This window comes from Anguilla anguilla, chromosome 6 (genome assembly GCF_013347855.1).
Source record: "Anguilla anguilla isolate fAngAng1 chromosome 6, fAngAng1.pri, whole genome shotgun sequence".
In the NCBI taxonomy this organism is placed as follows: Eukaryota; Metazoa; Chordata; class Actinopteri; order Anguilliformes; family Anguillidae; genus Anguilla; species Anguilla anguilla.
The window spans coordinates 15,647,471-15,665,031 of record NC_049206.1 but is presented as its reverse complement, the minus strand read 5'-3'; the positions used below and the strand labels follow the sequence as shown (position 1 = coordinate 15,665,031).

At 45.7% G+C, this 17,561-nt stretch overlaps 2 protein-coding genes across 2 annotated transcripts in view; both read right to left on the bottom strand.

Annotated features, from left to right (window-relative positions):
- LOC118230352 (inactive tyrosine-protein kinase transmembrane receptor ROR1-like) overlaps positions 1–17,561 on the bottom strand; it is a 91,038-nt gene that overhangs the window by 14,604 nt on the left and 58,873 nt on the right. Inside the window, 3 exon segments of the mRNA XM_035423283.1 lie at positions 2,589–2,754; positions 14,726–14,937; positions 15,229–15,474. Coding sequence (XP_035279174.1) covers positions 2,589–2,754; positions 14,726–14,937; positions 15,229–15,474 — 624 coding nt within the window.
- On the bottom strand, positions 5,588–8,806 carry LOC118230353 (toll-like receptor 13). Its single transcript, XM_035423285.1, has one exon. The coding sequence runs from the start codon at positions 8,637–8,639 to the stop codon at positions 5,823–5,825; it is 2,817 nt and encodes a 938-aa protein (XP_035279176.1). The 5' UTR covers positions 8,640–8,806; the 3' UTR covers positions 5,588–5,822.

The following is a 17,561-nucleotide window of genomic DNA, read 5'->3' as shown; positions in this document are numbered from 1 at the left end:
TAGTGGCTTACTACTATGACAGCTCAAAAGTGAACCAAGTACACTTTTGTCAAAGTTCCCTTCTGCCTAAATCTGGTTATTCAAGTAGTAGGCCTATCATATATCGTGAAAGACACCCCAGCACCACCTCATAATGAAATTCAGGGGAGTATCTGTAAATAGTACATAAAAAAGTGCGCCTCAGGCAGGTTTTTGGATTAATTAAATTCACTGCACAGACAAAGATGTCATTATTAAGAAATCATTGAAAAGGCACAATAATAGGACACCACCGATTGTATATTTCTGAAATATATGAAAATACAATGCAAAAACGAGTCTGAAATGTATGGCTCCTGTCATTTGACAAAAACCTTGGTTGAAACTATAACTATGATTTAAAACTCCCTACCAATCTCTGTCAATTTATATGAAGCAGAGTGATCTGAAGCAACAAAAATACACGACTCAATTATCTATTTTTGTACAAAGCAAAAACAGGACCACTTGACATTTCATTTGTAAACACATGAAAATGTTCCAACTCATTTTTAATTAAACAAGAGGTGAGTACATTCGCTAAAAATAGAAAACGAATCAAACTAAGATTGACCCTTCGGTATAAAGTTTCTCTGGTCTTTACAGGGAACTACCATAAAGAAAAGAACATAAGAGACCATTCTGAAATAAGAAAATCTGTAGCAAAGTCACAAGGCAGCAACAACTGCCAACATATTACATAAACTGTACAGTATATCATAGCCTGCTCATCCTGCTTTGCATGACTTAAAGAATTCGCTAAAAGATAACACACATTAACAGGCTGCTTCTACTCAATATAAAGTGAAGGAACTGACTGGTCTGGCTGAAGATTATACTTCACCAGCAAGTAATGTGGTTTGATCTTTGCCGTTGGCAACAAAAGTACAAGCTCTCAAAGTTCCTCGCAGTATTTTTTTTAACAGCTTCCACATCTACAAATGGGATCTAATGCTTTTAAATATGATGGTCTTTGCTCCTTTCTACAAAAAATAAAACTTATAGTGAGTAGAAATGTGCTGCCTCTAATTGGCTGGCTAGCAACAGTTTCTGTGGCAAAATAGGAAACTGACACACAATAGCATCGGAAGCAAACTAGTACAGTTGCAGTACAACGCAGTCTAATAGTTGTTTTTAAATACATTTTTTTGTACATTTTAATTATAAAAAAACTTATAAATCTGTGAATGCCATTCAAGGCTTTCATATGTACAGCCCCAATAACCCCCCACCCCTCCTAAAAAAGTTAAATAATTATTTGTAAAAAATAAAATTAAAAAAAAGGAAATGTACAAAAATACTGGGCTACAAGTGGGCAGTTATGCTGGATTCATCAAAGCTGTGCCGGCTAGGGTCAGTGAGGTGCAGAGTGGCGTGTGTGGGGCTGGCCTGTAGGGCCTTTTGACTCTGCAGAGCCTTTTGGTGTGTGACTGCGGGTCGGGGAAAGCAATGGGGCACCAGCGGCACGGCAGTGTCATGGCTGGAGCAGATGGAGGGCGCACTGGTCCCAGTTGGGCCCGTGCTGGCAGAGCTGCTGGCGGAGCTGGGGGAGCGGCTTTTGGGGGGCGGGCAGTGCGCAGGGGAGCGGGTGGGACCCGGCGGCAGGAGGTCGGCCGTAGGGAAAGGGGCGTAGCCGGGGGATACCACATAGCCATTGACGGGGATAAATCTCTGGCTTAGGGGCAAAGGAGCCGCCACGAAGCCTGCGATATGGGGTGGGGGCAGGGCTTGGCCGTGCGCCGGGTAGGTGTAGCCGGCGTAGCGGGGGCTCCCAGTGCTGCTGATGGGACTGGCGCTCAGGGAGGTGGTTTGGGTGGTGGCGTTGCCCCCTGAGGGCGTGGTCGAGCTGGTGTGGGACGAGAGTGCTCCCCAGGCCCTCAGGCGCGAGTGGATGTCCCTGAAGCGAGGCCGCTGGGCGGGGCCCTCCCGCCAGCACTCCACCATCAGGCCGTACAGGCAGGCCGGGCAGGACGGCGGGCAGGCCAGCAGCTGCCGCTGGTGTACCACGTCCACCACCTCCTGGCTGCTGAAGCCGCAGTAGGGCTGCAGGCCGAAGCTGAAGATCTCCCACAGCACCACGCCGAACGCCCAGATGTCAGAGTCGGTGGTGAAGGTGCCGCAGGCGATGGCTTCCGGGGACATCCAGCGGACCGGCAGCGGGCGCCTGTTGGGGGCGTAGAGGTAGTCGGAGGTGTAGGCGTCCCAGGACAGGCCCAGGTCCGAGATCTTGAGGTGCATGCGCTCGCCCACCAGGACGTTGCGGGCGGCCAGGTCCTTGTGCACGAACGAGCGGCCGGACAGGTACTCCATGCCGGCCGCCACCTGCGCGGACAGGCGCAGGAGGTCGCCGTGGTCCAGGCCGGAGTGCGCCGTGCCGTCCTCCTCGCTGCTGCTGGCCCCGCCCACGTCCGAGTGCGGCGAGCGCGAGATGAGGAACTGCCGCAGGTCGCCTTGGCTCAGGAACTCCAGCAGCATGCAGACGGGCATGTCCTGCGTGACCACGCCCAGCAGGGACACCACATTGTGGTGGTGCAGCTCAGCCAGCAGCGACACTTCCTGCTGGAACTCACCCCACATTTGCGGGCTGGAGGGGTTCTTCAGGGTCTTGATGGCTACCAGCTGGGCCTGCTCCATCCCTGGCAGGTACAGGTGGCCTCTGTACACCCTGCCAAAGGTGCACTCACCCAGCTCCTCCATGAAGCGTACAGCCGACAGCGGAAGCTCCTTAGCTTTGCTCTGGGAGAAAGAGAGCAATCAACCAGGGATTTAAAAAAGTCAACATGTATTTTAACATGATAAAATTAACACATTTTTAAATGATACATTTTTTCATTCCACCATTCAGTTTTGGCAGGGCACACACTAAGGTTAGCCAGCCTCAGCTCATCTGCACTCTGCAGTGTTGCAGCTGAACTGTGCAGTTTCTTCCTTTGATGTTGTCTGGACTGACACAGGCAGACTGTAGGTGCTTGATCAATCAGAAGAGCTGCTGTTGCGGAGCATATCCTGCTGACCGGCTTCAGCTGGCGATTTGAGGGCAGGGTTATGACTGAGCACCTTCACATCACTTCCCATGTGAACTTCCACGCCCCTTTCACAACTAGTGCCTCTCAGAAAGCTAAAATAATGTATAAATCCATACCAACATAACTGAGCAGTCTCTGAACATATATTACTGGTAGATATTTACTGCTCGCTTTAGCATAAAGATGGACATCAGTCACCCTCATTTTTGGCAGCCCATCCAGGCATTGAGTACAAGAGCCATAGAGAGCAGTAGCTACAGGCTAACTAAACTAGCTGACTAGGAAGGTAGCTAAAACGCACCGATAAAATACGAACTACAGTTATACAGTAACAGTGTTTGAGCCTGTCTCCACCTACTACGCAATTTTAAAAAAATGCTTCCTGGATGGGTGAAGTTGGTGTGTCCAACTCATTTGCAAGATGTATTCTCTTTGCAGATGAATTTGTGCAGCGTAGCTGTTCACGAAGAGACAAAAAATTAATATATATTAATTACACTGCTCATTATTTAATTGCTTATTTATTCATTTCATTATCAACGTATTTAATTTTGTCACATTTGGTATTGAGGGAGCACCAGTACTGTTCACTGCGAGGGCCAGAACATCATCCAAGATCGTTAGACCACCATACTTTCAGCACTATATAGGCTAGATTATTGCAAATCTGTTGACGGTATATACCTGGCACATCTGTTAAACTGACTGCAAAGGTAAATCCTTACATGGCTTCAGACTACATTATATGGGGTCATTGCACTACTCCAGTTTAGAATCACATTGCAGCTCTGTCTGCGTCTTAATAGCGGTAAGAGAAATACATTAACACATGTATGTATAGCATGGGTGGTTTCAGTTCCTCAATCACCCATGTGAAAAGGTGTGAAAACAACATAGTGTTGTGTATGCAGATTTTAAACATGGGGCAAATTTCACTTCCTCCTCCTGAAGTCCCCCTTTTAAGAAGTGAAGGGCTCTTTGTATTCATGCAGTTAGCCAATAGACTCAAGTTAATATATATATGTAGACAAAGCTGATCCTGCAGCACAGATACAAAAAAGTGTGGAAATTTTTTTTCTTTCAGTGCCATTCAATGTCGTCTTGCTATGAATTGAAAAGAGCATTGCAGCTATTAAAAAACACAAATCAAGATATGAATCACATTCTCAGGCTTGAGATGAACTTTCCAGTCATTTCAGTTTAATAACTTCACTTCTGTCCTAAGACCATTTAAGTTAAGACAGGCTTAATACATAATCTTGATTTAAAATGTTCTTTCAAGCGAGGATGTCGGTACCATGGACTACAAAAGACACTCCACAAAACTACAAAGCCCATATGTCTACCTCAAAGTCCCCCTAGTAGAGCAAATTTTAGTCAGTGGTTTATTGCAGCAGTGGCAGGACATATTTCATGAAATGTCACATTCCATAACAATACTGAATATAGGAGTAAATGCGCACAGCATTTTCATTTTGCTGTAATAATACCACTAAATATTGGTTCATACTCTTGGGGAGAAAAAGTTAACCCCACCCTATAAGTAGCACAGACGATGATGCGCATTCGTCCGACAAGAGAATGATTACAGCAGGGGACCTGTTACTCGAGGTATTGAAGTTTAGTAAGCCTCTGGTGCCAAAAAGCTATTTTCCTGTCCATTCTAAACTATGAATTTACCCTGGTAAAATGAAATGATTTTGGACAGTACTTTTAAACTTCTAAACTAAAATATTTTAACACTGAATCAATTACTCTCCAATTACTCTCCATACTCTCCATGAATGAGTATGAGGCTGTGATTTATATTTAATGACACTCGTGGGCAATTTCTCTTGAATTAATTGAAAATTTTACTGTGAAATTATTTCAGACAAATATCCTAAGTGAAACTAACATGGGATGATATTACAGACTGTGGTCAAACCTGAAAATAGTTACTGGGACATACTAAATGATCAGTGGTATCAATACATATTTTGAAGAATGAACTTGTGATGGCAAAAGTGACCTGGCTCGCACATTGTGGAATGTTTATGTAATAGCAGACTTATACAACAGAAACTTTAATATACCGTATGTCTGTTTTGAGAACTTTATGGTAACCCCTGACATAGTTTGGACCGGTAAACATTAAATATGAATCTATAATATAATGTATTGTGAAATGTATTATATACACTGTATTACTCTTGGTGACAACTTGTTTATGTTCACTGTACTTATAACTCTGTATGGAAAAGTTTAAAAAAAAAAAAACCTGAAAATAGTTATTTTCTAAGTTTTGTAGTCTACCCACAAAGATAAATGAATAACCATTTATGAACGTAAATTTGACTGATAATAAATTTAGAAAGCACCAATAAGTAAGAAAAAAGAAATCTTTGGACCACAAAAAGACTAGTTTACCGCATAGTACTAAGGCCGCAATTCTTAAACAGCCTGTTTGAATAAACTATTATTGTTCCAAATTTCCACTTACTGTATAACACGATCTCAGCCAATCAGCATTCAGGATCGAGACAACCCCTTTTATACATATGTATTTATTCCCAGAAAAGAACAAATTTACAAAATTATGAGTGTATTAAGCCATTTATTTTCTTTTTCTCTTTATTATGTTGAGAAATTAACAGGAGTACATCCTATGTTCATAGAAAAAAATACCTGAGTGAAAGTAGTAAATGTTATGTACAATGCTGATGAATAATAATAAAAATAGTTCCAGGATAAGACTGCAATTTGACCTCACTTTTCCAGCTCATGTAAATTGAAATCTCATGCTCCTCCACTAGTAGGTACAAGTTTAGCCCTTAGCCTGTCCCAGAAAACTGCTCGCTGATTTGGGTCCTGTGGCCAGTCTAGGTAGGTCCTGGTCTTCACCAGTCTGGCCAGCCTGTGGTGGGCTGACAGCTGGAAAGGGGATATTTTTTCCAGGAAGATGAGGATCAGAACATCCTTGCGTTCAACCAGCAGGCGATGTGTGGCCAGTTTCAGCTCCAGGGAGCACCAGTTGCTGTGGAGATAGTTTTGGCTGACCAGGCAGAGGGTCCTGCGGCTGCTGTACAGGCTGTCTGTGATATTGTCCACGATGTCTTTCCCCAGCTGAAAGTCTCGATTGTGCAGGCAGAGGCGCAGGAAAGGGGGGCCTCGCTCCTCAAGGTTGGGCAGCAGCTCCTCAAATACCCAACGCTCATCCTTCCCACAGTAAGACACAAAAGCATCAAAGCGATAGTGTCTCCCAGCTCTAGGATGGAGAGCCTCATCCAGCCAACCATGGGCAATGTGGAAGAGAGCAATGAGGTATGCACTAGCCAGGCTGTGAACCATGACAACCAGAATGAAAAAGACCAACCCTAAGGCCGTTGACACAAACAGCACAAACTCCACCTCTGTAGTGCAGTTATCCTCCACATATTTCACAAAGTTCAAGTTGCTATGTTCTCCTTCACAACTCATGGTCTCCTTTGAAGGATCCATTATGACTTCAGTTTGCCTCTGTTGTTTTGCCCATAGAATGAGCCAAGCATTGTCACAATGGCAGTAAAGTTTGGATAGATAAATGTATAGATACTTTAGATGCTTTGAGTGTTCAGTAAAGCTTTCCATTATACTGAAAGTATTACTAATTTTTAAAAATACCACTGTCAATGATCTGAGGTCTCTGGTCAGGCTGCCCTCCAAGGAATCAATTCGACAGTCAAACAAAGCTAATTTTTCTAGCTTACTTAGGTTGTGAAACATGACATCAAGGTTATGCTGAAGATTAAAGTCTACGTTATAAATGACCAATCTCCTTAAATGGACTAGGCTATTCAGTTCAGTTAAATCAAGAAAATTAGCTGTTAAGCTGGAAACATATTCAAAGTCTTCAACAAATGGAAAGTACTTCCCCATGAATTGAGAACCACAGAGTAACTGGTCTGTCTCGGCATAAACATTTATGATGGATTCAAAAAATGGTCTCTTGCAGTCATCAAAGGAAACTACCTTCCCAGTTATATGGAATCCAAGCCTTGCTTTAGGTTTGCTGTTACTGCCAATAATTACATGTATAGGCCATCTCCCAGAACTAATGTTTAAATTTGTTAATCCCGTTGGAATGTTGTTAAATATATAAGTCATGTTCAGTTTTACTGTTGACCCAGAATCTTGAGGTTGAAGGTATCCTATAGAAAGCAACTGAAGAGAGGCTAGATTTCTGAAAGCGTTCTCCTCAATGTGTTTCAAAGGATTCAGATCAATTATGAGGGATTTTAAGTTGTGCAAATCAGAAAAAACGTGTGTTGCAATAAAGGAAATCTTATTTTGTGTAAGTCTTAAAAATTGCAATTGAACCAATCCTTGAAAAGCATAATTTGCAATCCTGTCAATTAAGTTACTTGACAAATCAAAATATTCTAAACTCACCAAGCAAAAGAACTGTCTTGCAGGAATAAAGTTTATTTTACTAATTGTTAATACTAGGGAAGTTAACCATGTGACTTGGCCCGGCAGTTTACAAAGTAAACAGAATTTTGAAGCATTGAAGGCATTATATGAAACCACTAATTTGGTGAGATTTTTCAATTCGTGAATAAAGTTTATATCCAAACTGAAACCTGATTCTGGATTACCAATTACTGACATTTCTTTCAGTCCTTGACAGGGTTTAAATGTAGAGTCTGTGTAGTTACTGATATTGTAATACGTCAAAAACAGACTTTTAACTGAGAACATAGACACTGTTTTACAAATGCTTTCAAAATCAACTTCTGCAGGAAAGTTGTAAGAAAAGTCATCGACATTCTTCATACCAGACAATGGAAGCTGACTTAACAATTTGCTTTCAGTTAAAGCAAGGGATGATACATCTCTGAAGTATTTAAGTGCATCTTTCTCTATATAGCTTATATTACGAAAATTTAAATAAACACTGTGAAAAGTAGGTAGCTTACCAACTGTCATGTTCATTGATGAACAGTTTTGGTATTTTAGGGTTTGTATGTTCTTTTCTGCAATATAAAGCTTCCTCAGTGATGTGACATTGATTACTCTACAGATTACATCTGTTATTTCCTGGATACAACAATGATCTATTCCAAGAGATTTCAGTTGTGGAATTTCACTGAAGACTTCAGGCATTATTTCAGAAATTCTATATCCAGTTAGTTGCAATGATTCCAGTTTGGGCAGGTCAGAAAATGTACCTGACTTGATAGATGTTTTGAAACAATCTTGGCCTGTACATGACTTTAAGGTCAGCATCTGCAGGTTCCTGAGCCCTTGAAATGCTGCTGGAAGAATCTGAGTGAGGCATCCAGAAATAGAGAGACGCTCCAAATTGTGAAATGCAGAAAATGTGTTGGGTAAGAGCAGACTGACAACTGTTGTTTCGTATGTAATTTGGAGAGACCATAGATCCGTTGGAAGCCCAGCCAAATCCTTCTTCATATCTGTGACACCATAACATAGTGCCTCTGGTTGCCTTTGTGTGGAATTCCTTGTAATATCATTTTTTTCTTTGACATAGCATTTCTCAGTACTCCAGTACTCAGTACTGGAACAAAGGCTCCACAGAAGCAGTACCTCAAACCAAGAGCTGATGAACCCCATCTCCACTGAGTAAACTGCCGCGTACGTTTAGATGTTATCACTGGTTTGTGCAGAATGTCTTTGAGCTTGCTTTTAAGACAGGAAATTGCTGTGCTTTCAAAGGATGTGGTTTATTCTTAAAATAAATAACAGAAAGCCTGTCACGGGGGGTGGGACCCAGGCGCAGAATGGGAAAAAACACGGAACTCAAAAAAGTTGATACAAACAAGACTTTATAAAAAAAAAAAAAAGCAGAACAAACAAAGAGCCACGAGGGGCATAAAACGAAAACTAAAAAAAAATACAAGAAAACAGAACTACACCAGTACAGAAAACAAACGGCAGAAACAAAGTCAGAAACACAAACAGGTCAAAAACACAGGCAGGTACGTACGATCTGAAACACAAGTCGGAAACAAACACAAGGAACCAGCACCCGAGTCAAGGGAACAAAGAACTTAAATAGACAGGGGGTAACAAGACACAGGTGAACTCAAAAAACAATCAACCCAGAAAAGGAGGGGATAACAAGACACAGGTGGGAACAATGATAGAATAACGAGACAACAATAATACAATTAACAGGGGGGAGCAGGACACAAAACAGAAGTGCCGCCATCTGGCGGCCCAACAAGGGAAACACAGACAGGAAAACACAGAACCATGACAAAGCCGGTTAGTATTGGTGGTATTTTTAAATTATTATAACTGTGTTTATCGTCATATCATCACTTCTCCGAAACAGAATGAAATGTGACATATATGTCAGGGTTGGTATGAATGTGCAATGGAGCGTTTTGGGACTTGCTGCCCTCACCAACCTGCTGTCCTGGAGCAGGATAAAGCAGCCCACCTCTGGAGCTAAACCCCAAGAGAAGCATCCCCTCCTGCACATTCAAACCATGCTGGGCCAAATCGGGGTCCAAGGGGACAGTGAGGGTGCTGGACAGGGTGAACCGTGGCAGCTGTGAGAGACTACCTGGCTCCCTACTCCACCAGTGTCCTGTTGGGGAAGTGAGGATGAAGTAAAATGTGTTTAATTTTCTATATCCAGCAGTTTCATTAACCTGTTAAGACCGGATACAACATTTGCGTGTATATCCGTTTAAGATGGGTGCGACGTTTGCATGCTTCTCCCTTTAGAGCCGTATGCTAAGTGAGCGCGTTTTAGATGCTGTCATCGTTTTCAAGACACGTGACCGATTAAATGCATCGTGAATTGCTGAAATACACGTTCGGCAGGCGATTATACATCAATGCAGCGAGAGCGCAGAGTATTTTTTAAAAGCTTACACCCTCTGGTGGTGAAGAATGGAATCATCCAAGTACAGACACTACAGACAGAAACGCAGTGCCTGAAGTTAAGTGAACACTACAGAGAGCCCGTGAAGAGTGTGAACAAACTGTGATATAGTTATTGCCCTACCAACGCCAGTATGTTTGTTTTATTGAAAATATGGCTGCAAACAACAAGCACATGTCAACATTTTCAGTTTTATTGATTTAAAAAAAAATGATAATGAACATTAGGGCAAAGGCAATATGTCATGGTCCTGTTTTCCTGTCTGTGTTTCCCTTGTTGGGCCGCCAGATGGCGGCACTTCTGTTTTGTGTCCTGCTCCCCCCCGTTAATTGTATGATTGTTTCAATTGTCTCGTTATCCCATCATTGTTCCCACCTGTGTCTTATCCCCTCCTTCTGGTTTGATTGTTTTTTGAGTTCACCTGTGTCTTGTTACCCCTGTCTATTTAAGTTCTCTGTTCCCTTGACTCGGGTGCTGGTTCCTTACGTTTGTTCTGACTTGTGTTTGTTTCCGATGTCTGTTTGCAAACTGTATGTACCTGCCTGTGTTTGTTCCCGAGTTCTGTCTGTTGCAAACCGTATGTACCTGCCTGTATCTTGTTCCTGACTTGTGTTTTGTTTGACCTTCCCTTGTGCTCTGCCTTCCCGTGTTCTGCCCTGCTTGTGTTTGTGAGTTCCTCTTGTTTTCCGTTTGATTTAGATTTTTTGAGTTTGTTTTGGCCTTCGTGCCCTTGTGTTCCCTGGTTGTTTGCCCTTTTTGTTGGTAAAATCTTTGTTAATTTTCCCTTTTGAGTTTGTGTTTTTTTTCCCCTCTGCGTTTGGGTCCCCCCTACCCGTACCGTGACAGAAGGAACCAGCCAGTGCGGGACCCAGCAGAGGTTGTTTTTTTTTTTTTTTTTTTTTTTGGTTGGTTGTTGTTTGTTTTTTGTTTATCATGCCACCGGGGTGGTGGAGTGACCGGGAGTCCCTCACCCTTGAGCTTCCCAGCGCCCGGGGCGGGCGGTCACGGAGGCGCCGTGGTCGGGCTGCCTCCCGGTCGGCCAGACCTCCAGCTGCCCAGCCAGCGGTTCCCGGCCCTGCGTCATTTGAAGGGTCTCGACTGGCGATCTTTCCAGGGTCCGGCCCGCGGGGGTCCCGCCGGTCCCGTCCGGCTGCCCAGCCGGGTTCCCTACAGCTGTGGTCTGTGTTCCTGTCCCCTGCCCAGCCCAGACGGCAGGGCCCTCGGCCTGCTCCACCCCAAGTCCAGGAAGGGCCTTCACGGCCTGCTCTGCCCCAATTCCCGGAGGGGCCTTCACGGCCTGCTCTGCCCCAAGTCCCGGAGGGGCCTTCACGGCCTGCTCTGCCCCAAGTCCCGGAGGGGCCTTCACGGCCTGCCCTGCCCCGAGTTCCGGAGGGGCCTTCACGGCCTGCTACGCCCCAGGTCCAGGAGGGGCCTTCACGGCCTGCTACGCCCCGAGTCCCAGAGCAGCCTCGAGCCCCGGAGAGGCCTTCACGGCCTACTCCGCCCCGAGTCCCAGAGCCGCCTCGAGCCCCGGAGAGGCCTCCAGCGCCGCCTCGAGCCCCGGAGAGGCCTCCAGCGCCGCCTCGAGCCCCGGAGAGGCCTCCAGCGCCGCCTCGAGCCCCGGAGAGGCCTCCAGCGCCGCCTCGAGCCCCGGAGAGGCCTCCAGAGCCGTCCAGAGCCCCGGAGAGGACAACTGTTCCATCTGTTGTCCCGCAGGGGCCGCCGCGGACTGCTCTGTCCGCCCCGCAGGCTAAGCCACCTGCCTTGCCCCCTAGTGTTCGCGCTCCCCCTGGCGCTCGCGCTCCCCCTGGTGTTCACGCTCCCCCTAGCGTTCGTGCTTCCCCTGGCGTTCGTGCTCCCCCTGGCGTTCGTGCTCCCCCTGGCGTTCGTGCACCCCCTGGCGTTCGTGCTTCCCCTGGCGTTCGTGCTTCCCCTAGTGTTCTCACGCCCCCCAGTGTCCGTTTTCCCCCTAGTGTTCGCCCTCCCCCCAGTGTCCGTCCTCCCCCCAGAGTCCGCACTCCACCTAATGTTCCCACGCCACCCAGTGTTCCCAACCGTGTCTATTTGTCTGCCCGCCTGTTTGTCTGCCTGTCTACCCACCTGTTTGTCAGCCAGTATGTTGGCCTGTCTGTCTGCTCCCCAGGCCGTCAGCTCGACGGCCAATGTGTTCTCCCGCCTGTCTGCCTGTCTATCTGCGTGTCAGTCTACATGTTTTTTGTCATGTCTGCCCATTTGTCAGTCTGTGTGTCATAGTTCACCCCTCTCCTTCCCTCTCTGTCTGTCCCTTAGTGTGTCTGTTGGTCTTGCCATGTGTCTCCCCGCCTGCTTGTCCCTTTGTCTGTCCGTGTAGATCTCCTGGTGTTGTTCCTGTGTCTGTCAGTCCGTTTTGTCAGTCCTGGTCCACCCCTGTGTAGTGTCCTTGCCCGTCTAGTCCTTGTAGTGTTTTGTTCCGCTCCGTGTTTGTCTTTTACCTAGTCCAGTGTTCTGTCTGGTCTCGTCATGTACTAGTCCGGTGTTTGTCGCGTTGTTTCTGTCTAGTCACGCCCCAGTCCAGTCCTGTGCGTCTGCCTCGCCCCAGTCCAGTCCTGTGCGTCTGCCTCGCCCCAGTCTGAGTCCCTGTCCAGCCCCGAGTCCCTGTCCAGCCCCGAGTCCCTGTCCAGCCCCGAGTCCCTGTCCAGCCCTGAGTCCCTCTCCAGCCCCGAGTTCCTCTCCAGCCCCGAGTTCCGTTCCTGTCCATTCCAGCCCCGAGTCTTGTTCTTGTTTTGTTCCTGTCCTGCCCAGTCCAGCCCCGAGCCTTGTTGTCTTGTTCCTGTCCTGCCCAGTCCAGCCCCGAGTCTTGTTGTTGTCTTGTTCCTGTCCTGCCCAGTCCAGCCCCGAGTCTTGTTGTCTTGTTCCTGTCCTGCCCAGTCCAGCCCCGAGTCTTGTTGTTGTCTTGTTCCTGTCCTGCCCAGTCCAGCCCCGAGTCTTGTTGTTGTCTTGTTCCTGTCCTGCCCAGTCCAGCCCCGAGTCTTGTTGTTGTCTTGTTCCTGTCCTGCCCAGTCCAGCCCCGAGTCTTGTTGTTGTCTTGTTCCTGTCCTGCCCAGTCCAGCCCCGAGTCTTGTTGTTGTCTTGTTCCTGTCCTGCCCAGTCCAGCCCCGAGTCTTGTTGTTGTCTTGTTCCTGTCCTGCTCAGTCCAGCCCCGAGTCTTGTTGTTGTCTTGTTCCTGTCCTGCCCAGCCCAGCCCCGAGTCTTGTTGTCTTGTTCCTGTCCTGCCCAGCCCAGCCCCGAGTCTTGTTGTCTTGTTCCTGTCCTGCCCAGCCCCGAGTCTTGTTCTTGTTTTGTTCCTGTCCTGCCCAGTCCAGCCCTGAGTCTTGTTCCTGTCCTGTCCAGTCAGTCCTGTTCCTGCTCTGTGTCCAGTCCCTGTTCCTGTCTGAGTCCTGTCTCCAGCCCCCACCCTCTGTTGACTCCCTCCCCGAGTCGGCCTCCTGGGACGTCAGGAGCCGTCCCTTGGGGGGGAGGGTACTGTCATGGTCCTGTTTTCCTGTCTGTGTTTCCCTTGTTGGGCCGCCAGATGGCGGCACTTCTGTTTTGTTTCCTGCTCCCCCCCGTTAATTGTATGATTGTTTCAATTGTCTCGTTATCCCATCATTGTTCCCACCTGTGTCTTATCCCCTCCTTCTGGTTTGATTGTTTTTTGAGTTCACCTGTGTCTTGTTACCCCTGTCTATTTAAGTTATCTGTTCCCTTGACTCGGGTGCTGGTTCTTTACGTTTGTTCTGACTTGTGTTTGTTTCCGATGTCTGTTTGCAAACCGTATGTACCTGCCTGTGTTTGTTCCCGAGTTCTGTCTGTTGAAAACCGTATGTACCTGCCTGTACCTTGTTCCTGACTTGTGTTTTGTTTGACCTTCCCTTGTGCTCTGCCTTCCCGTGTTCTGCCCTGCTTGTGTTTGTGAGTTCCTCTTGTTTTCTGTTTTATTTAGATTTTTTGAGTTTGTTTTGGCCTTCGTGCCCTTGTCTGTTCCCTGGTTGTTTGCCCTTTTTGTTAGTAAAATCTTTGTTAATTTTCCCTTTTGAGTTTGTGTTTTTTTTCCCCTCTGCGTTTGGGTCCCCCCTACCCGTACCGTGACACAATAATTTCCAATTAAAGCCAAAGAGGCTGAGAAATAAAGGTTTTAGTGAACGTTGACAATTCTGTTTTTCAAAAAACCCTCAGGATTTAGGAGGTTGTTTACAACAATGCCTTGGGTTTTAGAATGTTTTTTTAGAGGGCACCTCAGGTCTAAATGGGTTAAAATGATTCTCTGGTGCACATGATTTCAACAGACTTCTCTGTGAATTGAAATCATGAGCATCAGAGAATAATTTTAAGTTATCATTAAAAAGACAGCTGTTAAATGTATAATTAGATGTTAGATGCATAATTCCAGGCCTGTCTGTTCATTTTTTAACATATTAACATATTAGTGTATATATCTTCAATCACTGACACGTTTTATTTCAAGGCTGGCAAAATGCATCCATCCTTGGTTTTGTAATTGTTGAATAAAGAAATTTTCTACTCTCAGAAGTTATCAGAACGAACCATATCGTATTTGTGAAAAATGCTGCTGCTTTAGAACACATCTCCAGAACACAACTGTCCCTGCTGTAGGAAATGTGTTTGGAATAATACCCGATCCTGATTTTCACATCTATACAATATAACTGTGTTTTGTGTTGAATGCGCTCCATGTGGGTCCAGGTTCACATACTAAATAGACAGACTGTTCTCATCTCATCCAATTCTGAAACGTTAGGCACGTGTGTCTGTCTGCTGCCGTTACCTTGGGCTTGCAAGCACTGAGCATGGACATCTCCACATTCTGGCCCCTGACAGGTTTGGGCTGGCGTGGGACAGGCGACCGTTGGGCCTTCTGGGCGTTGTGGCAGGTGCAGATGAAGAAGAACAGCAGGGCGATGGCCAGGGGAAGGATCACGCAGGGGACCAGAATGGACAGTGTCTCCACACCGCTGCGACTGGGCTGCTCCTGTGTGTCTGTGCAACAGGAAGACACCGCACTCTGTCTGGTTATCACACATACTGTACGCACACACACGGCACATAGGCTCTATATGTTCATCACACAAGTCACAGCACACTGTGTCTGTTCATCACACAAACCACATGGTACTGCGCAACAGGACGGAGTAATGTATGTACTGTGTCAGTAGTGTGTATCAGTAGTCAGTAGTATACATCAGCAGACTAGACTAGTGTCAGTAATGCTGTGTCAGTAGATAGTCGTGGATGTGAATAGGAAGTAGAGCATCTGCGACGTTTTCTCACCACACAGAGCAATGTGACACAGCTCCATGCGTACAGCCTCATTCAGTGTCAGGCACCAGGGCGCCTGCTGCTGGTTCCCTGGGTTACGGCAGTAGGAGTGGCCTCCACTGAGTTCTGGGTACCGCAGTGCCAGGTAGTCGTGACTGTGGGGGTACTGTGAGTTCCAGGGCTGGCACTGTAATCCTGACCTGGTCACGCTGACTGTGCCTCGGTAGTCCACCCCACTGCCGTTGTAACAGTGACGATCTGTGAACAGAGAGAACAAGAGAAGAACTGATTATTATAAGCTAAACTTGCAAGATAGCCATTACCCTACAGGCACGTGAGTGACATAATCAGCCACCTGCTTAGCTTCAATCAAATTGACTCAAATGCCAATATTATTATTTTAAAAGCATAGCAGTTTGTGTGGTTCATCTGGTTTATTTACAATATACAATGAAACAAAAAAGGCGCCCTTATAAAATTTGCCCCCTTAATGAGAAATTCCCAATGCATATGCACTATTGTCAGTCAAAAAAAAAAAAAAAAAAAATTTTTTTTATGTCTGGCGAAGATGTGTGGGATACCAGGACCCCCTAACTGTCCATTTTAGGGGCAGTACTAAGTAGGCGGGGTCTGTCAAATAGATACTGCCGTTGTACCCTTGATCAAGGTACTTAACCTGCATTGCTTCAGATCCAGCTGTATAAATGGATGCAATGTAAAAGCTATGTAGAATGTTGTGTCATTCGCTCTGGATAAGAGCGTCTGCTAAATGCCTGTAATGTAATGTAAACCTCACCGATGCTGAACCTTACCATCAGAGTGAACTATACACCACAAAGTTTCTACAAGCACACTATGCCATTATCGAATTTTTCGAATTATTTCGAATTTTTTTTAATCGAAAAATTGTTGAAAGAGATCAGTAACAGGCTACAAAGCCATTTCTAAGGCTCTGGGACTCAAACCAGTGAGAGCCATACCTCCAAATGGAGAACACTTGGAGCACTGGTGAATCTACCCAGGAGTGCCCGGCCCGCCAAAATTTCTCCATGGGCGCAGCGACAACTCATCCAAGGAATCACAAAAGAGCTAGGTTCAGTGTTCATGACTCCACAATAAGAAAAGAGACTGGGCAAAAACTGGATTCATGGGAGAGTAGCAAGGCGGAAACCACTGCAAACCATTCTGCTCTGTACTAGAAAATTCTTAAGGAGAATATCAGGTCATCCGTCCGTGTGCTGAAGCGCAATTAGGTTACGCAGCAAGACAATGATCCACAACACAAAAGCAAGTCCACATCTGAATGGTAAAAAAGAAACAAAAAGGAGTGGGCTGAATTTCCTCCCCAGCAATGCGAAAGACTGATATCAAATTATAGTGGTGCTGCAAAAGGTGGTGCAACAAGTTGAAGGGGCAATGGGTGATATGGGTGTATGTTAACTTTTTTCATTAAATGAAATTTTTTTTCTTTTTTTTAAATGTGTTTTATGTTTACTCTGGTTCCCTTTGTCTAATACTATATTTTGTCTAAGGATCTGAAAACATTCAGTGTGATAAATGTGCATTACCAGAGGAAATCAGGAAGGGGGCACTCTAAATATCAAAACATATTCTTGTAAAAAAATGTCTGAGCCATTTGAAGACTTGCGAAAATTCAAAGAACATCAAAACTCTCCAGAAAGTGCACAACTCATTTAACCAACTGCTTCTTGAAGTAATTCCTCCTCCATTTTCTTGACTGACAGGGTGTGTGTCCAGGCTACAAGGGTGTTGACCTCAGTCTCCCAGTGCTCCTGTGTGTCAGGGCCAGCAGGGCAATCCCTACTGGCTGGGAGTTCCCTCCACGCTGATGCTTGTTGGTCTGCAGACACACACACACACACACACAGATGCACACACAGATGCACACACACACAGCATCCAAGACAGAAAACACATCTAAATCCATGTTTACAGGCGATAGGTACGTTCTAAACAATTTTAACCCTTTGATATTTGCCCATTGTTTTTGGGGATCTAATACATGTTCAGTTTTGGAGTGTCACAGTGATGCTCACCTGGAGCTCTATACAGCAGGTAAATTCTTTTCATTTGGCTAAGTCTCTCAAGTTTATGGTCTTTTTTGGTGCAGGCTTTCTTCAGTTTGTCTGGCTGCTTGTGCAAGCTGCCTTCAGTGCTGACAAAAGCAGGACTCAGGACTCATATGAATCAAACATTGTCAATTTTGTACTCCTATGCGCTGCAGTATAATTATTAGTCATGCCCTTTTATGCCGGCCACAAGATGGCCAACTGAAGGTAAGGCATGTTATGGATCGTTCCCTCACGTACAAGTGCATTTCAACT